Source organism: Protopterus annectens, chromosome 11.part0 (assembly GCF_019279795.1).
Source record: "Protopterus annectens isolate FY-2018-M chromosome 11.part0, PAN1.0, whole genome shotgun sequence".
Taxonomy (NCBI): Eukaryota; Metazoa; Chordata; order Ceratodontiformes; family Protopteridae; genus Protopterus; species Protopterus annectens.
In genome coordinates, this window is record NC_056745.1 from 1,040,435,688 (window position 1) to 1,040,461,119 (window position 25,432).

Consider the following 25,432-nt stretch of genomic DNA (forward strand, 5'->3'; position numbering starts at 1 on the left):
AATCCAAATTGTAACTTGCTACAGATCCCCCCACCATGCCCCAGGATTCACACTCCACATTTATTGATACACTAGAAAATATTAGGGTACAACCCAAAACCCTAATAATGGGTGATTTCAACTACCCCACCATTAACTGGGAAAACTATTCATGTTCCAACTCTTTTGCTCAGTGTTTTCTGGAATTCATAAATTCCAATGCCTTGGATCAACTTATCCACACCCCCACCAGGGCAGCAATATCCTAGACCTGGTCATTACCAACATGGTCGACCGGTGTTCCACAGCAGAGGTCAGATGTTCTTCATCTCACATTGCTGCAGTCCTTACATATGGGGTAGTCCGCTGTCCTCGGTCGGCCCGAATACCAAAGTATTAGGCTGACGTCGGTCAAGGCGCTTAAAACTGACATCAGGACGTCAGGGTACAAAAGCGCATGACCGACGTCATATCCTCAGTCTCTTTTGCCGCATGGTCCGATGCAGAAGCAGCGTCTGAAATTTTTCGAGTTCGAGTTTCAGACCGAATCCAAGTTGAATATTTTGTTTTTTCTTGCCTCAGTGTATTACCGGATGTCAGAAAAAGTGAATAATTGTATTTCTTGTGGGAAACAGATACCGCATAGGGATTATCATTCTTTGTGCATTCCTTGTTTGGGGCCTGAGCACGATGTAGTTGGGTGTCGCTTTTGTGCTAGGTTTAATAAGCGCACTATTAGGTTAGATTGTGCTAGGCTGGTCTTCGTAAGCGGTGCAATTATAATATGCCGTCGGATACTCCGACGCCGCAAAGACAAAGCGGTTAAACCCAGGCAAGATGAGTCATCCGTTCCGGACGCCGGTTCTTTAGAGGCTTCAGTGGATCCGGTGGTTCCGATGGAGGCTTCTCTGGAGTCTCAGGGGGAGTCTTTGATTTTGCAGGATGTGGCCTCTCACGAGGCAGGTCAGGCTGAAGGGGCTTCTCAGGTTTCTGTACTCCCTCCCTTCCCAGGGTGGTTAGACCCTCTCCTTCTGTTTCCAAGGCTTCTTCCAGGGGCAGGCCAGGTTTAGCTTCTGTTGGTGTCAGTCCTAGTTCAGCAGGGTCTGTGCCTAAGAAGCACATGCTTAAAATGGCAGAAGATTTGATTACTCTGATTAGAGGTTCTTTGACCCCTCCTGATAAGAGGCCTAGGGTGGAGCCAGAGTTGGAAAGTTTTGAACAGGCTTGGATGTTTCAGAGTCTTCGGCTGAAGACTTGCAGGAGTACACTCCTTATTCTGATTCTGATGCAGAAGATTCCACTCCTTCTGCTTCTCCTCCAGAGGATTTTTCTTTTCAGAGACTCTTCATTCTATGAGGGAACATTTTAAGTGGGAAGGTCAGGACTTCTCTGATTCACGGAAAAGGCTTAGAGAGTTTTGTTTTACCTCAACATAGGCCCTGAGCTATACCCCCTGTTCTGGATGTTGTGCAAGATGTATTTTCAGAGGCTTCACTTAATCCTGATTCTCTGCCTCCTGCGCCTGTTAAACCGGATAGGTATTACAGGGTGCCTGAGGCTCATAAATATCTCTATAAGAGTCCTAGGGCGGACCCAGAAACTGTGAGTCAGGGACCTAAGGGTGTCAAGGCCTCTGTTGTAAAGAATCCGGTCCCTCTAGATAAAGAGGCCAGAGCTTTGGATAGATGGGGAAAGAAGGTCTATACATCTTCTGCCTTAGCTATGAGGGCTTTGAATTGCCAGTTTCATATGTTGAAATATCAAAATTTTCTTCTTTCACAATTGAAATCTAAGGTGGATGCTCTGGCAGAAGGCATTGACTGTAAAGAATTACAAGATTTGGTGCATGTCTCTGAACAGGTGGGTAAGCATTCTTTACAGTGTGGTTTTGATGCTTTGCAGGCCTCTTCTAGGGTGGCTGCCACTGGTTCAGTTCTTCGCAGGCACGCCTGGCTTAAGGATCAGAATTTATCTGACCATGTTAAGACAAGGATTTTGGATGCTCCTTTGCAGTCTGAAGTGTTGTTTGGCCCACCTGTGGAGTCAGTCTTGAAGAAATTGGAAGACAAGGCTAAGTCTATGCAGACTGTTAAAGATTTTTTGCAAGTTCAGCCTCCAAAGTTTAGTAGAAATTGGCCTGCTAAGGGGTGGACGTATCCTTCTTCTGATTCTCAGTCTAGGGGTAGATCTAGACGTGGTAGGGGCAGAGCTCAGAGTTCCTTCAGACCTAGAACATGGAGTTCACCTGCACAGTCTTCAGTGAGGGCAGGGGCCAGTCCTTTCGTAAACAGGCCCAATGACCTACTTTTCAGCTGCCAGATCCTTCTTGCCTGGCAGCACCTTTGGGAGGACGGTTGGCACTCTTCAAGGAAAATTGGATTTTAATTACCCAAGACAAATGGGTATTGGATATCATACACCAGGGTTACAAGTTTTATTTCCATACCTTACCTCCTTTCAAAGGCATGCCAGACGTTCCTCCTCAGCAAAGACTAGAGGCTCACAAACAGATTTCTCTACTACTTCAAATAGGAGCTATACAACCGGTCCCTCTGCCGGAAGTGGGCCTAGGATTTTACTCTCGCCTGTTTCTAGTACCAAAGAAAGGGAACACGTGGAGACCAATTTTGGATTTATCTATCCTCAACACATATCTGGACATTCCCAAGTTCAAAATGTTGACGTTACAACAGCTTTTACCTCTGCTGGGCAAAGATCACTGGATGGTGACTCTGGATCTCAAGGAGGCTTACCTTCATGTTCCTATCAGGCCCTGTTGCAGGAAGTATCTGCTGGGACTTTCATTATCAGTTCTCTGCATTGCCCTTTGGCTTATCTACTGCCCAGAGTGTTCACAAAGGTTCTGGCTCCAGTGGTAGCTTTCTTCAGGCTAAGAGGAATACAAATCTATCCTTATTTGGACGACTGCCTGATTCTGGCTCAAGGAAAGGACGAACTTCTTCATCATTTACAGTATGTGATGGCAGTGTTAAGATGCCTAGGGTATTCTGTGAACGAAATAAAGTCCAGTCTAGTACCCTCTCAGGACATGTGCTTTCTGGGTGTGAGACTGAATACAGCATCCCAGATGGCCTTTTGACCCCGGACAAACAAAAGAATCTTTCTTTACTTCCACCAATTGTCTGGCTATTCCAGGCTAACTGCAAGGACAGTCCTTCAAGCCTTGGGGTTCATGGCATCTTGTATTCTGGTGCTTCCCAATGCCAAACTGCATATGAGGAAGCTACAATGGTATCTCAAAAATATATGGACGCAACACTGCCAAGATATGGACACTGTCATTCAGATAATACCTTGCATTCAAAAGGAATTTTTGTGGTGGGCTCAGGAATGTCACCTAAACAAGGGACTCTCTGTGACCCGACCAGAGTCAGATTCTAACGACAGATGTCTCAGACAAAGCTTAGGGAGCTCATCTGAATGGAAAATGGGTACAAGACACGTGGCCTGCCAGACTTCAACATTTACATATCAACTTGAAGGAGATGTTAGCAGTCCAATTTGCATTGATAGCTTTCAAGGATTTACTTCTTCCAGGGCAGGTGTTGATTCAAACAGACAACACAACTGTCATGTGGTACATCAACAAGCAAGGGGGGACACATTCATATCCTCTATGCAGACAAGCAATGATTCTGTGGGAAACTGCTCTCAGTCTACAGCTAAATCTTCAGGCAAGGTTTCTGCCAGGAGCACAGAACTCCTTAGCAGATGTGTTGAGCAGACAAATTATGGATCCCCACGAGTGGAAATTGGATCCTCATGTATTTCAAAATTGACAGTGTTATGGGGAACTCCAGACATAGATCTGTTCGCTTCTCCACTAAATTACCAGCTGCCATAGTTTTGCAAAAGGTTTCATCCCACAGCTTGGAAAGTGGATGCTCTCTCATTCAATTGGAGCAATCTTCACGTGTATGCCTTTCCACCACTGCCTCTCCTCCCAAAGGTACTCCTGAAGGTCAGACAGGACAAGCCAACCATGATTTTAATAGCTCGCACTGGTACCCATTACTGAGAAGTCTGGTACGGGAGCCTCCATGGCCCGATTCCACACCTGCTGTCTCAGGAGAACAGTCATTTACTCAATGTCAAACTTCACTCACTACATCTAACAGCCTGGCATATTCTGTTTTAAACCCTGGAGGGTCTCAGCTTCCACAACAAGTTTTGAATGTTATTTTGGAGGCCAGAAGGCCTAGTACAAGGAAAGTTTACGCAGATAAATGGAGGAGATTTTTAATTTAGTGTACAGCAAAGGACTTTGATGTTTCTAAACCTAATTTAAGTGTTGCTCTTCAATACCTTACTGAGTTATTGGACAAAGGTTTGTCCTTCTCCTCTATAAAGGTTCATGCTGCAGCAATTTCTGCTCACTATGACTGTGACCCACCATTATTTTCTCATCCTTTGTTTAAGCAATTCCTTAGAGGGGCAAAGAATATAAGACCCCACGAGAGCTCCTACTCCTGCTTGGGATCTCAATTTTGTGTTGGAGAAACTCACTCTACAACCTTTTGAGCCTGCAGCGACTGCCGAGTTGAAATATTTATCATGGAAGACTGCTTTTTTGTTGGCCATTACCTCTGCGAGAAGGGTTTCTGGATTACAGGCCCTTATGGCGATTGAGCCTTTCTTAATTCTCCACAAGGATAGGGTGTCTTTGTAGTACTAACCCTTCCTTTATGCCTAAAGTGGTTTCTAGTGTGGCTTTAAACCAAACTATTCATTTGCCTACTTTTTATGCAAACCCCAAAATAAAGGGAGAAGATTTTGCACACTTTGGATATACACAGACAGTTGCGATATTATTTGAGCAGAACTAAAGGGTTCAGGCAGTCTCAGCAGTTGTTTGTTTCATTTGCTTTGGGTTCTCAGGGCAAACCTGTTTCAAAACAAACTATTTCTAAGTGGATTGTTTTTGTATTGCTTTCTGTTATTCCCATCATGGTAAGGAGATTCCAGCTGGGATTAGGCCTCATTCCACTAGGGCTACTGCCACTTCTACAGCTTTTTGGCTACTAAAGATATTTTGGAGGCAGCTACTTGGAGTTCAGTGCATACTTTCTCTAAGCATTACCACCTTCCACTTTACTCTAAATCTAGGGCTGGATTTGCCACTGCAATTTTACAGGGCATTTTGGCAGCTCCTAATGCTTTATAGTTTTGCCATCCTCCCTTACCTCTGCTTTGGGATTCTACCCATATGTAAGGACTGCAGCAATGTGAGATGAAGAACATAGTACAGTTTTGTACCTACCATAAATGTAGATGTTCAAGATCCACATTGCTGCAGTCCACCCTCCCTCCTTCCCTCTGTAGTTAGAGGTGGTTGTGTGGTTTGGGTTGTAAATATTGTAAATATGGTTAGTGCAGGGGTGGTTGGTTGTTTTTTGCTGTTTTTTGGCTTTGGCCTTTCTTTTTAGGGCCTTCTGACATCTGGGGCAAGAAAAGACTGAGGATATGACGTCGGTCATGCGCTTTTGTACCCTGACGTCCTGATGTCAGTTTTAAGCGCCTTGACCGACGTCAGCCTAATACTTTGGTATTCGGGCCGACCGAGGACAGCGGACTACCCCATATGTAAGGACTGCAGCAATGTGGATCTTCGAACATCTACATTTATGGTAGGTACAAAACTGTACTTTCCTTGGTCAGATCTGACCACAAGCTAATCACCCTAGACATCCTCGTCCTGCCCCCACCCCCCCCCATTAGGGAAACCACCGTAAAAAATTTCTCTAAAGCCAAATTCACGTTTCTTAAGACAGAAGTGGCAAACTTCACAACACCCATGCAGACGGACAATAGAGGTACGACTGCTGAAACCTACACAAATGCACTTTATAAGCGCTTACACGAGTACATGGATCGTGCTATCCCTAGCAGAACCAAGATGCTAGCCTCCAGAAGAAGTAAGCCAATCTGGTGGTCCCCTGCCATAAACAAACTCTACAACAGAATAAAGAAACTGTTGCAAAAAAAGTAACATCCTGTGATTGGAGGAACTCCCTGGTCAACCTCAGTAAGAAGCTGAGATCCCTCATAAAATCCTCCAGAGCTAGTTATGAAAACAAAATTGCCACTGATTTTAAAGACCACCACAAAGCATTCTGTAGCTATGTCAAGAATCTCCATGGCAACACTCAGATCTGCTCTGAGTTACAGCACAATGGCACTAAATATACAGAACCAACTGATATTGCCACCATCCTGGCAGATAGGTTCAGTGGTAACTTTACCCCCCTCTCACCCCCTAAAGGGCCCATCTCTATAGCGGAAGAATGCAAAGTTCCTGAAATCACGGCTGCACAGGTAAAAAAACACACTCTCCATTGCCAAGAACACAGCATCCATGGGACCAGACAACATCCTAGGCTGCGTTCTACATGAACTGCAGAATGAACTGGCACCCCACCTAAGCACCATGTTCAATCATAGCCTCACCTCAGGCTTTGTGCCCACTGAATGGCACATAGCGATGATTATCCCACTCCACAAAGGGAGAGCCACCATGGACCCCGGGAACTACAGCCCCATTAGCCTAACAAACCTAGTCTGCAGGGCCATGGAACGTATCATCACGAATCTTGTACACAAAGACACTGGTAATCTCCAAACTCTGAACGCCACCCAGTTCGGGTTTGTAAAAGGCAGATCGTGTCTCTTAAACCTGATAGACTTCTTTGAAGCAGTCAACAAAGCCGTAGACGAGGGTAAGGTGGTTCATACAGCCTATCTAGAGCCCGCCAAGGCTTTTGACACCATCCCCCACTCTGAAATTATAGATATAAATCCCTATGTCACAAGATGGGTTGCCAGCTGGCTCACTGACAGAACCCACACTGTGAAAGTAGCAGACTTCAAATCTGACTTCAGACCAGTAACAAGTGGAATACCACAAGGTTCAGTCCTGGGTCCTTTCCTGTTTGGTATCTACTTTTCTGAAGTACAGGCTAACACAGAAGGTCTTTGTCTGATGAAGTTCGCAGATGACTGCAAACGAGGAGCCATAATCGAAACTCCTAACGATGTGGACATCCCTACAAAAGGGCCTCACGGAGACAGATGCCTGGTGTCAAAGCCATGACCTCAAGCTCAATGCCAAAAATTACATTGTCATCCCCTTTGGTAAAAACTCTGTACCCGTGAGCTACCACATAGGTGGTAGTCTACTTAACAGCGAAAGTGTGATAAGAGACCTTGGAACACAGGTGGACAGTAGTCTCTCCTTTGATAATCATGTCGCCACAGTAGTCAGGAAATCCTTCTACATGGCACACTTCATCACAAAAGGTTTTTCATCCAGGAAAAAAGAGGTCATTGTTCCCCTCTACTCGTCACTCATTAGACCCATTATAGAGTACAACCCCCCCCTTTTGGTATGTACCTCACAAGACATCTACAACTGGAAAGGCCACAGAAATACGTCACAATGAGTATTACTGGCCTCAAGCAGATGCCCTACGCAGACCGTCTCAAAAAAACTCCAGCTTTACTCCATCACATATTGCCTACTCAGAGGCAGTCTCTGCCTAACTTACAAAGCTATGTCAAATCCAGAGCTGTTGGAAATGCTCCACTTAAAGAAATCCCAATCCCTGCGAGCTACACGCTCTAGGGACCTAAACCTTGTCACTACAATAAACAGAACATGCTGGAGGGATAGATTCCTGTCCCAGAGACTTCCCATACTCTGGAACAAACTACCTTTCTATATCAAACAACGGTCCTCATTAGCACTCTTCAAGAAAAATCTTGATGATTGGATGAGAAATAGGAAATTCACCCTGGAGATCACTTGTGTGGCTCTGCTCGACAGGGGCACAGGAAAATAATTTTCTTGGGTGGCGAAAGCCAGGGTACCACTCACAACTAGGGCCAGTTTAGAGTGTCCAGTCCATTTACTGCATGTCTTTAAAATGTGGAAGGAAACTGGAGCACCAGAAGGAAACCCATGCGAACACAGGGAGGACATGCAGACTCCGCACAGAAGGCACCCCAGCCGAGAATCGAACCAGAGAACCTGTTGCTGTTAGGCGACAAAGCTTAACCGCTGCATCACTGTGCTGCCCAACACTTTATATAATCTTGGATTTTAGGAAAGACATTATCCAAGGTGGTAAAAGTCAGACCAGCAGTTCCAATGGGACTAGCTATTTTATTTTGTATTTTTTATCCCATTCAGTTGTTTGTTTATTATTTTAGCTTCTATGAATACAGAAAAGTGGGGTAAGTAAGATACCTGGTGTTTGGCCTGATATTTTGACATGGCTGCTGTTGTATGTTATTTCTCCACAAGAGTGCCATTAAGATTAGCAATATGCAGTGTATGTAACAGAGATGTTAAGATTTGCAGAATGCTGTACCTTGGAGGCAGTTGCGTGTATCCTCAATTGTATCATCCATGTTGACAGTCATTGTAGGTAGTTCTGCAAGAGATTGGTTGAAGGCACTGCTCATAATACATACAAACAGTGGCTTGTTAAACGGCAGACATGTAAAGGATGAAGAAAAATCATAGGCGTTTACTAGACTATCAATCCGGAGGTCATTTCAAGCCTAGCCATTTCATCCCAATGTAAATACCGTAGATATGCTAGTCAATACCCATGACTGCATTTAGTAATGACTGCCCATGTCCAGGATGGTTGTGGGCATGATCCCCGGTAAGAATTTATGGTGCTCCATCCACTAGTCCAGGTTCCTTTTAAACAGTGTCATAGAGGTGCTCTGTTTCACATGAATTGGTAGCCTGTTCCAAAGACGCAGCAGTTGAAGGGAGACAAATGTGTCCCTCAAGCATGTCCTATTTAAGTCACAGGCCATATTTAGGTCCTTGGAATGGGTAGCTGTAGCCCCATTTGATTTACGGATATGCTGCAAGTTCATTAGGATTAGGTCTAAGATTGCTCTGTAAGCCAAGAATAAGTCTCCCCTATGAAGTCTACATGATACAGATTGTAGTGACAGAGACTTTAGTCAGTCTGTATAAGGCACATGCTGGAGTCCCTTGATCTTCTTTGTTAGAAACCTCTGAGGTTTCTACAATTGCTGCAGGTGCTTTGATGGTACATGCCGAATGGGGTGTTGTACTCAGTTATGGGCCTGATTAGTGCCAAGTATATAGGGGTTATAATCTCATTTGCTCTCGAGGCAATGCCTTTACTAATCAAGTATGCTACGTAGAAAGCCTTCCTTAATACTGTAAACACATGGTGGTCAAAGTTAACATCACAGTCAACTTGTGATCCCAGATCCCTTACCATTTCATAAGTACTTAGGGTATTGTTGTTGATTTGATAGTGTGAAGGGACATTGTTTTTGCTGAAGTGAATGATAATGCATTTTTTTGCATTCAGTTTGAGACCACAGCTAAGACACCAGGCATTGGTCTGTGTAAGACCCTCCTGGAGTATACTGGCATCATTTGGGGATTCAGTAATTGCACCTAGTTTGCAGTCATCTGCAGACTTGGTCAGCCACAACCCCTTAGTTTTGGTCTGAAATTCTGACAAGTATATACTAAGTGGTAGGGGCCCAGCACTGATCTTGTGACACCCCACTGGTGACAGGTCTGTTAGTTGATGTGGAGTCACCCACTTTGATGGTATGTGTCCAGTTTGTGAGCCAGTTGGTAACACATCTTACAACAAAGGGGTTTACATTCAGTTAAGTTGATCAGTAATGCCTGAGTGTGTTTTTTTGTGGAAAGCCTTTGCCAAGTCAGGGTGTGCCGTGTGCACAAATTTGCCCTCGTCAATAGCCCTGGTCACATTTTTGAAGAAATCCACCAGATTTAAGAGACAGGATCTGCCCTTGACAAAGCCGAATTGAGTTGGATCCAGGGTTTGGAGATCGCCTGTGTTTTTACTTATGAGGTCCATAATGATACATTCCATTGTATTACAGATGGGGCTGGTCAGGCTCATGGGTCTGTAATTCCCCCGGGTCTGTTGCTAGGCCACCTTTGTGGAGGGGAATAACCATTGCTGTTCTCCATTCCACAGGAACAAAGCTTGTGGTTGGGCTATAATTGAAAAGGGTGCTTAATGGTGATGCTAGTTCAAGTTTTAGCCTGTTTAGAAAACTGTCTGGGATGCCATCTGGTCCCATAGAGGCTGTGTTTTTTTTTTTTTGACTTGGACAAGGCTTTAATGACTTGCTGTTCAGATATGTAGGTTTGGGGGAGTTTGGGGCAAGGTTTGTGATAAGTTTAGAGAGGATAAGGGAGTGAAACTTTCCCCAAACCTATCCACTAGTAGGTTAGCTGTGTCAGTGGGGTCAGTGTGTGTATCATTCATCACTAATTCTGCATGTGCTTGGCTCCTTCTTTTTAGGTTATGTACGTAGCTGTAAAAGGCCTTATGGTTATCCTTGGCTGTGCTTGCTAAGTTTTTCTCAAAGATAGCTTTAGAGGATTTGACATGTTTTCTTATTTGCCTGTTGAGGCTGAGGAGGGTACTTTTCCATTGTTGAGGCCTCGTCTTTGCTTTTTTGGACAGCAACTTTTTGTATTTGTTGTAAAGTTTGTTGATGCTGGATGTCCACCATGGCGGTTTCTTTTTACTTGGGGCTTTGGTTTTGATTCATTCTGGTACAGCTGAGTCTGTACACTTTTATGCAAGTGATTGTACAGGACTTTAGCGCTAGCTTTGGTGTAGTTACTACTTCCAGCTGTGTATGGGGCTTGGAATGCATTTATACATTCACCTAGGAGAGCATAGTTTCCCTTGGTGAAGTTTTTTAGTGTGACTTCGCCCTTTGTGAGTTCTCAGGTTAGTGGCAGCTCGAAGGTGACTGATTTATGGTCAGATTTAACTAAGGGTCCGAAAGTTACAGCAGTGCATCTATTTGTCATGTTATTGAGGACTAGATCTAGTATGTTTGTTCCTCTTGTTGGGATAGGAACAGTTTGTTCCAGGGCATTTGAGTTAACAAAGTCGAGGAACTTTTGCACTAGTGAGTTAGGGATAGAGTAGTTTTCCCATTTGATAGTGGGATAATTGAAATCCCCCATAACCAAAGTGTTCGGGAATATTTGGATCGACTCCAGTTTGATCAAGTAGTCTTCGTGAATGTCATGACCCCTGGAGGGGGATCTATAACTGGCTCTGACTTGAATGGGGTCTTACCGACAGTAACCTGAACTTGGAGTAATTCCATGGGCATGGTCCAGTCTAAGACGAGAGGTGAATTTATCTCCAATATAGATAGAAACACCTCTTTCTTTGGTTCTCACACATTCCTTTTTTGGTCGGAAGGTGTGCAAGGCATTGTAGCCTTGCAAGGCCGGGGTACTTTCTGAGGCCTTGAACCAGGTTTTTGTGACTGCACAGACATCTACATCTTCCAGTGATGGTACTTCCAGGGTTTTCAACTTTTGGTTTAAGATCCTAGTGTTTAGCAGCATGACCCTTATTTTTTATGATTGGCAAATTTCACATCAGTAAGTTTTTCGAGACCTTGCTTAAACAAGGCCCTGTGGGGGGTGGCAAGAGCCTTTGCCAGCAGCCAAAAACCTAATGGTGCCAGGTGCAAACTCTCTCTGGCAAAGCAGCGAGGTTTGTCGACCATGACTTCCCAGGACAACAGAAACTGCAACCCCTTTGAATGACATAAAAAACAAAGCCAATGATTGAAATCAATCAATTTTTATTTATACTGTGGCATCATTCTAGGTGATGGTAGTATGCTGCTTAAGGCTAGGGACATACCTGCCTGGGACACATACTCAGAGAGGTCAGCCATGTACCAGAGACATTTCCAACCACAGTGCAGTACATATAGAGACTTCCAAGATGGCTGCACACTGAGTAACAGCTTGTTTATAGCTGTTCCACTGTGAAAACAGAAACTTATCAGAGAAGACCAGTAGACTTGCGTTTGTTGGTAAATTTCAGGAAACTGACTAGTAAGTGCACTGCCTGGATGCCTGGAATAAAGAAATACAGAAGACCTGGAAAAAATCAACTACAAAAAGTGAGGAAGAAACACTGACTGGGGAGGGTTCTGCAGCTGTTCAGCAAAAGCAATGCAACCTTCAGACATGACTTCCAGTAACCTACTGGAGGATATAAGACAATTGCATATAGACCTGGTTAAAATAAACACTGAGAGTATATCAACACAAACAACAAAAGGCTGGAAAAAATGGAAGAAGCTTTAAACAGGTATTCAGATGAGATGATAAAGCTGCAAAAATCAGAGGTCAAAATGAAGAAAAGGCTGGCTGAATACAAGACTGCACAGGAAGAGATGTTTTAAAAAAAATAATAGAATTAGAAGACAGAGCACGTAGGAAAACCTGAGATTTTCAGCTATACCAGGGAAGCTGGAAGGAACAGACTGCATTAATTTTTATAAAATCACAAATAAGCAACTGGACTGGTATTCCACAGCAAAAGTTGTTAGTTGAAAGGGCACATTGTGTGTATGCTCCAAACCTAGCTATAAGAAAGCAACCTAGACCTTTAATAGTAAAGATGCAGTCCTACCAGCAAAAGGATTTGATTCTGACAAAACTGTGGCAGAAGGACAAAATACTAAAAGTGGGAAATGACAGATTGTTTGTGGAGAATGATTACTCATTGCACACCACCCAGAAGAGGAGCCAATTCATTCCACTATTCAGGGAATGTTGAGACACAGGTGTGAGATTCAAACTGCTGTATCCAGCTTGTCTTGAAGGTAGTCTTCCCTGGAAGGAACAAAATCATTTTTGATGACGTATATGCTAAGGAGAAAGTACAAAAGTTTGTCCAACAAAAAGTGAACTGTGAAACAAAAGGAGATTCTGCTTCTTGCTCTTGTAATAAAGACCAGAGAGAGACTGTACCTGTGAAACGTTTTCCAGCATTTCAATGGAAAACGGAGAGAAGGAAGGGAAAACGAGAGTTGGCTAGAAGAATTGAGAGTACATTGGAAATGAAGCAGAGACAGAATTTGGACGATTGAGAACAGTAATAAAACCAGTAACGTACTACGGACCTTCAATGCAATAATTACATTTGTGAAATATGACAGAACAAGAAAATCTGGAAATGTTGGACTTTTTCAAAATTTGTTAGAGTTGTGGGGGACCTAAAGTACATGCCCTACTTCATGTCATTAATGTTTAGAAAATGCTTTGAGAAGGTGAAGAGAAGGAAGAAACTTAACTGTAAGTAAAGAAAATGTTTTCTTTTCTTAATAGTACTGTGCTTGTTGTGTATGGTTTTCTTTGCATGCTATTTTTAAGTGTGATGGGGATTGTTAACAGGTGCTGCTGTTTTTCTTTTTTCCTTTCTTCTCTCTCTCTCTTCTTCTACAGTTCTGAGAAATATAGACAATGCTTTGAAAAAAGTGCCTGGTTAAAAAGGCATGGCGAAGTTAAAATGAATGTACTTTTTTCATTCTTGCATGGGGGAATGACTAGATTAAAGCACTTAGATTGATTAATTTTAAGAGTGAGAAAGTAAATGAAAAAGAATATTGAATATTATGAGGCTTTTTTCTAGCAAATGCATGTATACTTAGTAGCAATTCTGCAGCTGGTCTTCATGTTTCCATGGAAACAATCTGATAAAGAGAAACTGGCTGTCTGGTTCTCATGTCTCCATGGAGACAATCTGATTAAGAGAAACTGGAGACAGTCTGATAGAAGGAGATTGACTGAGAGAAAAGAAAAAAAAAAAGAAAATAGAAATTGGCTAGGACATAATATTCTCTGAAAGCAATCTGAGGTTTTCCCAGCTGGGAGAGCTTTAAAGACAAAACCAATTAAACTTGAAGCAAAGTTTTCTCGGTTATTTTTGTTTTCTTTGAAGTGAAATGGGGATATTAATATAAACAGGTGCTTTTGTATTTCTTCCTTCTCTCTTTTTCTTCATTCAGTTTTAATAAATGTAGGCTCTGCAATGTATAACAACAAGAGGGGGTGAAAGAGGAAAGGTCTGATTGAGAGGGTATGACGAAAGAAATTTCAGTGTTCTTTTTGCCATGGAAAATGACTGGGTTAAGACCATGCCATAGGGAAATGACTGGGTTAAGAACCTAGGCGTTATCCAGTAACACATTTATTACAAAGCATGTACATGAAAAAGAATATTGAATATTATAACGCTTTTTTTCTGGTAGGCAAGGTACCCATAACAGTTTTGTATTTGGTTTGCATGTCATTAGAAGATAATTTGATAAAGAGAAATGGCTCCGAGAAAGTGTTTACGGAATGCATTCAGGTGTTTTTTTTCTGCTGAGAGAGCTATAGGCATAGACAAAATCAAATGGCACTTACTAATAGCACAAGCTGTACCATGCATCTTAGCATGACTAACCTTTCTTTTTGGTTAACTCAAGCCTGTCTGTGTGGCTATCAACTTAGAACTTTTGTTTTTATTAGGAAGCAAAAACTTCAGTATTTGAGGATGTACATAGTTGTGTGTTTTAAGTTAAGATTTTTGCGCCCCCAAAATATTTCTTCTAAAATATTTCTGAAATGTTATGAAAGTTTTTATAAAGGAGAGAAATATGGAAATAAAAAAAAAAGGTACAAAAGGAAATGCTTATGGAAGAATTAAATATGCTAGGTTTAGAGGTAGGTGAGGCTCAATTACTAACAGGATAGGAAGAGATGAGATAAAAATGCCTATGTATAACCAATCTACAGGAAGGTCCCCAGGAATAGATGGTATTCCTGTGGAAGTTTGGAAGCTAGGACTGAAAAAAAGAATAATAAAGATCTGGAAGGTTTTGTTTAACAGTATTTTAAGGGGAGGAGAAATACCAGTATCCCGGAAGAAGGTGGTGGTAACAGTAATACCTAAAGAGGGTAAAGATCCAGCTTCATACAGGCACATTTCAATACTAAACCATGATTATAAAGTGTTTGTCTATAATGGCTAAAAGAATGGCAAAGGTGATACCAACATTGATAGGTATGAATCAGTGTGGTTTTATAGAGAGGAGGCAAATATTTGACAATATTGACAGAACATTGATGATCCAGGGGGGAAGCACACTGTAAGAAAATACTACTGTTATTGGTGGGTCTTGATGCAGAGAAAGCATTTGACAGAGTAGACTGGGACTTCATGAGCAGGGCAATGGAAGCATTTGCTTTCCCTGATGCAATTATAAGGTTGATTAGGAGTATATATGAGGGATCAGTGGTGAAAATTAAAGTGGGTGGGGTCATCTTTGATATCTTCTACTTGAGTAGAGGAACCAGGCAGGGTTGTCCACTTTTGTTGTTCACATTACATTTAGGACCATTGGCAAAGAAAATAAGGGACTCAGAAATTCAAGGATATAATTGATGTGGTAGTCAGGAAAAGCTGGCCCTATTACTTGTAGATGATATTATTTTATACATGACAAAACCAGAGAAGGACAAACAGAAGATAATACAAAAATTGAGAAACTGGAAGCTTTGTTATATGGATATGGATACTAAGATATAAGCAATTAAAATGTTTTTATCCCCGTTAGTCTTCTACACAGGTTAGGCATATTTTTATCAACCAGTGGAGATGGCAATTAAAAAAAGAGTTGAAAGATTTTATAAGGGAAGACCGCACGGGTCAAATGGGAGAAGATGATTCTTCCAGCAGAACAATGCGGACTAGGATTACCCAGTGTGAGGGGGTACTTTAGAGCAACACAGTTAAGGCTCTTATACTAGCACAGTTAGAAAACTATAATTCAAAGTGGAAAGGAATGATGATGATATGGGGGGGCTCAAGAAATATGGAGAGATTGGGATTTTGGATGTGTACTCTTCATACAGAGTATTATATTCATAAAATAGCAGGGAGTATTTTAAGAACTAAACCAGCATGAGAATGGAGAAAAGATATCCTGCTAATAAGGATGATTGTGATTAGGGATACAGATATTAGGCAAGAGGGGCTGGAATTTATTAGAGAAAACTGGCAAAGGAACCAAGGTATTGGGAGCAAATAATTAGAAAGAGGAAAGGTAATAGAATGGTAAGAGGCCAAGAATTTATTTAGATTGCACGTTAGAGATTGCCTTCCCTATCAAGGATTGATATCGGGGTATAGGCAAAGAGAAATAAATAGGAGGGTTCTAAATGAAAGGCCAGCACTGGGGAGTTTTTAATAGACACTAGAACAGAAGCTGCCATTAAAAAAGGAATAATTAGTAAAGCATATAAAATATTGTGCGACAATTATAATAATCAATCTGAGGAGCTTAGAAAGGATTGGGAAGAGAGACTGGATAAGCATCTCACAAAGAGACAATGGGGAGAATATATGTACATCTCCCAAATATTCAAATATGTACATCTCCCAAATATTCAAGTCTAGAAGATTTAGGATCTTTGCCTGGTAGTGTTTACATAGGTGTTTATATACCCCAAGTAGACTCCAAAGAATTTTTCCTCCGTAGACAGCAAATGTTGGAGGTGTGACAGGCATGAAAGAAGTGGCTGGGAACATATATTTTGGGAGTGTAATTAGCTGTCAGACTTTAGGGATTCCCTGTCGACCTCTCTGTCAGAGATGCTGGGTGAGCGGATTGGATTGACTAGGGAGATGATTTTTTTGAGCTACGATACAGAATCGGAATTGCCTAGCATAGTATAAAGCCTTGCTGAGTCTAATTATGGTGGCTGCCAAAATAAAACAATTACTAGAAAATGGAAATCAAAGTCTAGGCCAACTTTACTAGAAGTAGTGAATATAGTAACAGAGATAAAACCACTGGAATTAGGATCTTTAGAAAAGGGAAGGAGCAACTACATAGGAAAAATTGGAATTGTGGGAACAATATATGCAGAGAAGAAACGAGGTTTAAGAGGCAAGCTTTGAATGAGCCATATGCTTAACTGACAGTGACTGGATAGATAATAAGTGATTTATAATGTTTGCAACTGCAGTTGTTTAAATGTTGTCTGTGATCTACATTTTTGCAACTAAAGTGATGTCAGTGTTTGTTTTTCATTTATATAAATGTAAGATTGCCTATGTCATACATAATAATTTAATAAAAGATGTTTATTGAAGAAAAAAACAGTGCAGTACATAAAATGCACAGTGTTATTTACTACCACCCTCATCTTCTAGTATGTAGATCCAGTATTGCAGAGTTTTACTGATCCACATTCTGCATCCACTGGTCCAGGATTTCATTTTTCTTCATTGTAACCCATTTGGCCTTAAAGCATCACAAAAAAAGGTGAACAGACTTGTATCTGTATATCTACTCAAGACTTAACGAATCAGATTGTAACACTATAAAGTAGGATGACATCTATCAGTTTCTTACTGTGAACGTGGGTTACAGATTATTACACTGATATTATGCTGTTTGAAAGTCCACTGGTAAGCAAGCTTCTAGTCAAACAGAAAGTCACCGAGAAGAAGTGTACGGAGACAGTCAACTTAGGCTGTATGGAAAGGTCATAGGTATAGTAAAAATCAGTAGACTGGAATGTATGATGCTGTAGAGAGACCTCTCAATACAACAAATATTAATTAAAATGCAGCTGCCAGTTAACAAAATAAATAAATGAAATAGCACTGTATAAATAACAACACAAGGGGTATATCCCAATGCAAAAAAAAAAAAAATGACCACTTAGACATGGTTCTGACTGTAAGTGGAAAGGTTATTTCATAATGTGGAAAGTGTTATATAATTTGCCATATTTTTCCATTTCTGATATTTCGTTTTCATATTTGTTTCTCCAGTGTGATACCTCAAGCAGTGTAGTTCGTACATAGAACTGTATAAGATGTTGCAGTATAGACTAGGCAGAGGTCACATTAAGTAACCTGTAAGGGCTAGAATATAATGACATTTCCTAGAAATTGTATCTTTTTAGGTTGTTTCAGGTGGCTTGTATTCAGTAATGGGTCAAATAAGTGTGGTATAAAATGATGCAGTGATTCCTTGAAGTGCTGTACTTTAGAATTAGATGGGGCACAGAATATGGTTTGCTGAATTTGGAAAATTTGTACTGTCGGAGTTTAAATTGCTTGTCTGACATTGTCCCTAGTTCTTTGGTGATGGTGTTATTTTGTATGATTTGAGCATTTGGTTTATAACCATAACATATATCCTTTAGATTAGTCTTACAATTTTCCATGTATTCACATTAAAGATGAGGCTAGTACTGCTTCACCAGGTATGCATTTTATAGATGGTCTTGGAAAAAGCTCCTGAACTAATTATGTTGCCCTATTTACTCTGCCCGTTCTCCACAGCTGACCATTAGCTGCTGCTAGCTCCAGTCCTTATTCACCAGGTCTATTGAACCTGCTGTAGCCACCCTGAAGCTCTACTTGACCCACATCCAGGGCCACTGTGGAGATCAACAATTCTGGGCAGAGTCAAACCACTGCCAGTGAGAGGGTATGCCCTAATTCATTTCCCCATCCCCACCCCCACAGTAGCCTTACGAGCTATGCTGTGGTGGCCTTTGAGAGGTGATTGTGTGCTTCTGTGCATATGCAACCTCATAACCAAGAGGAATGCTGTTTGCAATGTGGGGCTGAACTTGTTCTTGGTACTGTGATTGCAGCAAGACAGGTTGTCTCCTTCCCTCCAGGATGAGTGAAGTAGTGTCGGCCACTCTGCTATCCTCCCATACCTGGTACCTCCAGCTCCCTTTCTGGTAGCCCAGCATGGGTCATCTGGGCTGCAGTCAGGGCTTTATCCCTCGGTGTGATGGGGACAGGTTTACCTTATTTGCTTTTATCAGTATATGTAGTTAACAAGAGCCCATTTCTCACTTTTATGTCGGAGGAGAATAGTCCAAAAAAGCAACTGTTAGAGAGTCCTGTGGGACACCACTTGTTTCCTATTGTTTAACTAGTGTTTTGCCCACTGCTACAAGGGGTTTAACATTTATGTGGACTAGTATAAAATGCCTTGGCAAGATAACCAGCATGCAGTGTCACTTTTTCATCAAATGCTGCTATCACCTCTTCAAACATGACACACGTTTCAAAAGACAAAATCTCCCCAGTAACAAACTTGTATTGTTTCATATATGAGAGAGGTGGCTTCTCTGTCTTTTGTGTAGGTTGTGATGACTCTTCATGATTTTTCAAAGAACACTGGTCAGGCTGATGGGTATAAAATTGTTTTAGTCTAAAGTGCTTTCCTCCCACATTTCTAGACTGGTACCACTGCAAGATCAAGGCTCTGTCCACATGTTGCAAGTCAGCTCGATGGTATAGAAGGATAAAGCCCTGACTGCACTGCAGGCAATCCAGGTTCAGTTAATGACCTGTGTTCTTGTAGCAGCTGGTGAGGGAGGATGGTTGCGAGCTGCAGCAGTAACAAGTTCACCAGTCCTAAAAGGATGGAGACAGCTGTGGCTCATAACATTGCTGACTCCTTGTGGGAGCATTAGATTCTACATCCAGATGAGTCTGAGCATGCCATGTTCACACTGTCAAAGTGCAGTTGCAATGAAAACCAGGGTGAAGTCTTCATGTGGAGGCACACTTTCCTTCTGGAAATTGGAGGGGTAGACAGCCTTCCACCCCTACCCTAACCCCAAGATCAACAGGTTGGCCTGCTCTCTCGTCAGTCAGCTGTTGATGGGGAATGAAAATTTGAAGAGGATTCCCAGGTAGGATTGAACTGACCATATGGCTCTTGGTTAAGCCAGGAATGCCCAGCTCCCATCCTTCCAGAATAAATGGGCCAGTTGGGTGCAGCTAGATGAGCCAGTGGGTGAGGACCTGGGGAATGGGAGCAAAAACAAAATAAATGTAATATGTTGGAATAGTTTTGAAAAATACTGATGCCACTCTCACTTTGCCAACATATTCCTTCCCATTGTCATGCACAGTGTATTCTGGCAGTGTAGGGAAATGGAGGTAGTCCATAGCCCACAGTGAAGAGCTAACAAATTGGTGAGGATGGAGAGACTAGGAAACGCTGGATAACTTTGCTTGCTATGCCTGCAGACACTGAAAGAGGTTCTGATGTGCTTGCATTGCATTGCCATGGAATGTCATAGAAATAGAGGTATAGAGTAAGAGGAGAAAGGGAGATAAGGGGAAGTTGGAAGGTGTGGTGATTCAAGCCTCTAGTCCCCTGCAGTAGATTACTTAAAGCAGTGGTAAAGAGTAGGCCAGTTTAAGGGTACATGCAAAACATTGATTTAGGACTGGATAGTGGAAACCATCATATGGTCTAGCTACAGGACTTAGACTGAATAGGCCATGGCCATTTTTCAGTCAGTGTCTTAGATATTTGTAACTTACTCAAATCAGATAAAAAAACATGAACCTTTCAGTAACTGTAAGTTACATTTTTAATTTCTGTGAATTTTGTTATTTAAAGGAAACCTATAAAAGGCTATTCAAATGGTTAAAGCATCATTACTATCATATGAATATCTTGCTTTTCTTTGATTATTCTTCTTTTAAAAATCTCTGTTCTACAGCCTTGGTTTTGAAATTCTTGAAGATGTTCCTAATCTTGATGTCATTGTCATATCTTGTGGAGGTGGAGGCTTACTTGCTGGTGTATCTGCTGCAGTCAAACTTCAGTGTCCTAATGTAAGGATATATGGAGTGGAACCAGAAGGAGGTAAATCATTTACTTACAGTCCTTGAAGCCGAGTCACTTGTTGATTATATTTAGAAGCTCATGACATTTAAATTCTAAGATGACGAGGTACTTAATGTGCAGTGTTTTTATTTTTTTATTTCTTTCTTGTTATAATAGTAATAGTAATACGTCCGCAGTGGTGCAGCGGTAGCGTTGTTGCCTCACAGCAAGAGGTTCTCCCATTCATTTCTCGGCTTGGGGTGGGAGTGCCTTCTGTCTGGAGTCTGCAGGCCCTCCCCACGGTCGAGTGGGCATTCGAAAGATATGCGTTGAATGGGCGTGCCTTCATTGAAGGTTGGACGTCGGGCTGGCAACTCGACACCATAAAAAACAACTGCCAATCATTATTGGACCGGATTTCCGCTGTGGCAACCCCTAACCGGGAAAAGCCGAAAGACAAACCACAACAACTTGTTATAATATTAATCATTGATACAGCTATACTTAATGACTTTATTTTTTTACTTGTATAATGCTACTGCTGCTTCCAAGACAGATGTTAAGAGCTGATTTCTAAATATTTCAAATTCCGTTAAATACATAATAGGTTCATAGGTTCATAGGATGTGACTAGGCTATTGGCCCAGAGGCCCTTATAAGCCTAGCCAAGAATTTCAACCATGTTATCTCAAAGTCAACACCTGTTTCCCCTGTCCAGCAGGGACACAGTTGGGATCCCAGGATATATTTTCTGCTTCCCATCCAGTCATCCAGGTTCCTTTTAAAGAGGGCTAGAGAGGTACTCTGCTTGACATTGAGAGGGAGTCTATTCCACAGATGGGGGAGTCTTTGGGACACAAATCTATCCTGCCAACAAGTTCTATTAATGTCACAGACCAGGTTAAGGCCTTGTGTGTGACTTGCACGAGTGGAGTTTGTCTTATGGGTATGGAGGAACTCCGTCAAGGCTGAGTCTGAAATGGCCTTGCATGCCAGACACACCTCACCTCTGAGCAGTTTGTATGAGACTGAGTAGAGGGATAAGGGTTTTAGCCTATCTGTATAGGGTAGGTGTTTGAGACCCTGGATTTTCCTGGTCAGGAACCTCTGTTGTCTTTCCAACTGCTGCATATGCTTGGCAAGGTACATGCCAAAGGGGGCATTGTACTCGATAATGGGTCTGATAAGGGAGGAGTACAGGGATGTTTTGATCTCCTTGTTCCTGGATGAAATACCCTTATTTATGAGGTGGGCCATGTAGAATGCCTTCCGTACAATAAGAGTCAACGTCCTGGTCAAAAGTCAGGTTGCTATCAACCTGTGTGCCTAAGTTCATAGGTTGGTACTAAGCTATCAGCCCTAGGGCCTATATAAGCCTAGCCATAACAATTCCCTGGCTATTTCTTCCCACACTGTTTGCTTCCCTGGACCTCTGTCTAGCAGGGCAACTGACTTGATCCCCAGGGTGAATTTCCTTTCTCCCATCCAATCGTCAAGGTTCCTTTTGAAGAGGGCCAAAGAGGCACTCTGCTTGACATGTATGGGCAATCTATTCCAGAGTCTGGGGAGTCTCTGGGTCAGGAACCTATCCTTCCAGCATGTTTTGTTTATTGTGATGACAAGGTTTAGATCCCTGGAGCGTGTGGCTCTGAGGGATTGGCATTTCTTTAAGTGTAGCATGTCCAACAGCTCTGGGTTTGACATGGCCTTGTATGTTGAGCAGAGATCGCCTCTGAGTAGATGATATGCGACACAGTATAGCTGGAGTTTTTTAAGGCGGTCAGTGTAGGGCATCTGCTTTTGGCCTGTGATTCTTTTAGTGAGGTATTTATGTGGCCTTTCCAGTCATTGTAGATGTCTTGAGAGGTATATACCAAACAGGGTGTTGTATTCTATAATGGGTCTAATGAGGGATGAGTACAGTGGGACAATGACCTCCTTTTTTCTACATGAAAAGCCCTTAGTGATGAGGTGTGCCACATAGAAGGATTTTCTGATTGTTGTGGCGATGTGGTTATCGAAGGTGAGACCACTGTCCACGTGTGTCCCCAAGTCTCTTATCACACTTTCGGTGTTTAGTGTACTGCCACCTATATGGTAATTCACAGGTACATGTTTTTTCCCAAAGGGGATAACTATACATTTCTTGGCATTGAGCTTGAGCCCATGGCTCTGGCACCAAGCATCTGTTTCTCTAAAGCCCTTTTGTAGAGTATCCACATCATTTGGGGATTCAGTAATGGCTCCCAGTTTGCAGTCATCTGCAAACTTTGTTAGCCAGAGTCCCTTAGTGCTGGCCTGTACTTCAGAAAAGTAGATGCCATACAAGAGCGGTCCCAAGACTGAACCCTGAGGTACTCCACTTGTCACTTGTCTGGAGCTGGATTTGGAGTCGTCTGCTTTTACAGTGTGGGTTCAATCAGTAAGCTAGTTAGCAACCCATTGGGTGACGTAGGGATTAATGCCCAACTTAGTAAGTTTATCTATGATTCCAGAGTGGGGGATGGTGTCAAAGGCCTTGGCAAGGTCTAGATAGGCTGTGTGGACCACCTTACCCTTGTCCATGGGTCTGGAGACTGATTCGAAGAAGTCAGTCAGGTTCAGGAGAAAAGATTGGCCCTTCACGAACCCAAACTGGGTGGGGTCCAGTGTTTGAAGGTTGCCAATGTCTTTGTTTATAACTTCCATGATAATACGCTCCATGGCCTTGCAGATAAGGCTCGTCAGACTGATGGGATGGTAGTTTCCGGGATCCAAGGTGGTTCCCCCCTTGTGGAGTGGGATAACTGTAGCTCTGCGCCACTCAGTGGGCATGAAACCTGAAGTGAGGCTATGATTAAACATGAGACTTAAGTGAGGTGCCAGTTCATATTGTAGTCCATGTAGTACACAGCACGGGATGTCATCTGGTCCCATGGATGCTGTATTCTTAGCTTTGGAGAGTGCGTTTTTTATATGGCCGTTATTACCGGAATTTAGCAATCTTCCGGTATTGAGATGGGCCACTTAGGGGGTGAGAGGGGGTTGAAGTTGGCACTGAATCGATCTGCCAGGATATTGGCAATATCCTTGGGATCAGTATATTTAATGCCATTCTGTTTTAGCTCAGAGCAGATCTGAGCATTGCCATTTATATTCTTGACATAATTATAGAATGCCTTGTGGTTGTCTTTGGAATCTTTGGCAATTTTATTTTCGTAACTAGCTTTGGAGGATTTTATGAGGGATCTCAGTTTCTTACTGAGGCTGGTAAGGGAGTTTTTTGCATCTGGGATTTTCCTCTTTTTTGCAACAGTTTCTTCCTTTTGTTCTAAAGTTTGTTTATGGCAGGGGACCACCAGATTGGCTTCCTTTTTTTGGATGAGAGCATCTTGGTTCTATTTGGGATGGCACGATTCATGCATGAGTGGATGTGCTCGTACAGTGCCTTAGTGTAGGATTCAGCAGTTGAACTTTCAGATCCTGTCTGCATGGGTATCATGAAGTCTGTCACTTCTGACTTGAGTAGCATGAAGTTGGCTTTGGAGAAGTTTTTTATGGAGGTTTCCTTACTGGGGAGTGGGGGTGGGATGTGGATGTTAAGGGTGATTAGCTTATGGTCAGACCTGACTAACGAGGTGGTGACCATAGTTGTGGAGCATCAATTTCCCATGTTGGTAATGACCAGGTCTAGGATATTGGAGCCTCTGATGGGACTATGGATTAGTTGATCCAGGGGGTTGGAATTTATGAATTCCAAGAACCGTTGGGCAAAGGTGTTGGTACATGAGTAGTTTTCCCAGTTAATGGCAGGGTAGTTAAAATCACCCAGTATTAGGGTGTTTGGTTCTATCTTAACATTTTCCAGTATGTTTAGAAAGGTGTAGTGAGAATCTTGGGGTATGTTGGGGGATCTGTAGCAAGCTACAATTTGGATTGCAGTCTTACCTAGTGTTAGTTGCACTTGGAGAATTTCAGATGCATTGTGTTGGGCAACTAGCCTGGTGGTGTGAATATCCTTGGTGAATATTGACACTCCAACTTTAGTGTTTCGTTCCTGGTTTGGTGGCCGAAAAGTGTGGTAAGAGTTGTAGCCTGGTATTGCAGGGGTGCTCTCTGGAGCCTTGAACCAGGTCTCATTTACTGCACAGATATCGATGTTCTCCATTTTTAGGAGTGCCTTGAGAGAGTGCATTTTGAGGTTTAGACTTCTAGCATTGAGTAGCATTACCTTCAGATTTTGCATGATTGTACCTGTTACGGTGGTGGTTTTGTCCTTTGAACTTTGCCTAAAAAGGCACTATAGGGGTGGCAAGAGCCTTAGCCAGTAACCTGAATCCCAGGGGCAACAGGTGCAGACCATCTCTGGCAAAGCATCGTGGTCTGTCTGTCATGTCGTCCCAGGCAGACAGATACTGGATCCCCTTTGAATGACACCAGAAGCTTAGCCAATTGTTGAAGTCAATCATTTTGTCCTTATATTGTGGTATCATTCTGGGCAAAGGCAGGATGCTACTCAGAGCTAGGGTCATACCTGCCTGGGCCACATGATCCGAGAGCTCTTCCATGTCTCTTTTCATGTAGTCCAGGGAGGTACGTCTCAAGTCATTCACTCCAACATGGACAATGACAGAGTCATATTTGTACTTGTTGTGGAGTGAATTGAGTGCATGCGCGAAGTGGCGGATCCTGGCACCCGACAGGCAGCTGACTGTAATTTTCTCCTTGTTCAACCTGGTGAGTGGGACATCAGTGTGCCGTACTACAGAGTCGCCTATGACTAAAGTGTTAGGTACGTTGTCTTGCCTTAGGGGCTGTTGCTGGGTGGCACACTGGTGTTGTGAACTATGTGACACTTTGGTTGTGATTGATGTTTGTTTGCGGTTCAGCTTCAGAGGTAATTTTTGCTTGGGCAGGTTACAGTTAAGGGCCTCTG

The 25,432-nt window shown here is 42.5% G+C and overlaps 1 protein-coding gene across 2 annotated transcripts in view; it reads left to right on the top strand.

Annotated features, from left to right (window-relative positions):
• Positions 1–25,432, top strand: part of SRR (serine racemase) — a 168,397-nt gene that overhangs the window by 67,283 nt on the left and 75,682 nt on the right. For both annotated transcript variants that reach the window (XM_044088387.1, XM_044088388.1), the window contains exon 5: positions 20,411–20,556. In XM_044088387.1, coding sequence (XP_043944322.1) covers positions 20,411–20,556 — 146 coding nt within the window. The remainder of the gene's footprint in view (positions 1–20,410; positions 20,557–25,432) is intronic.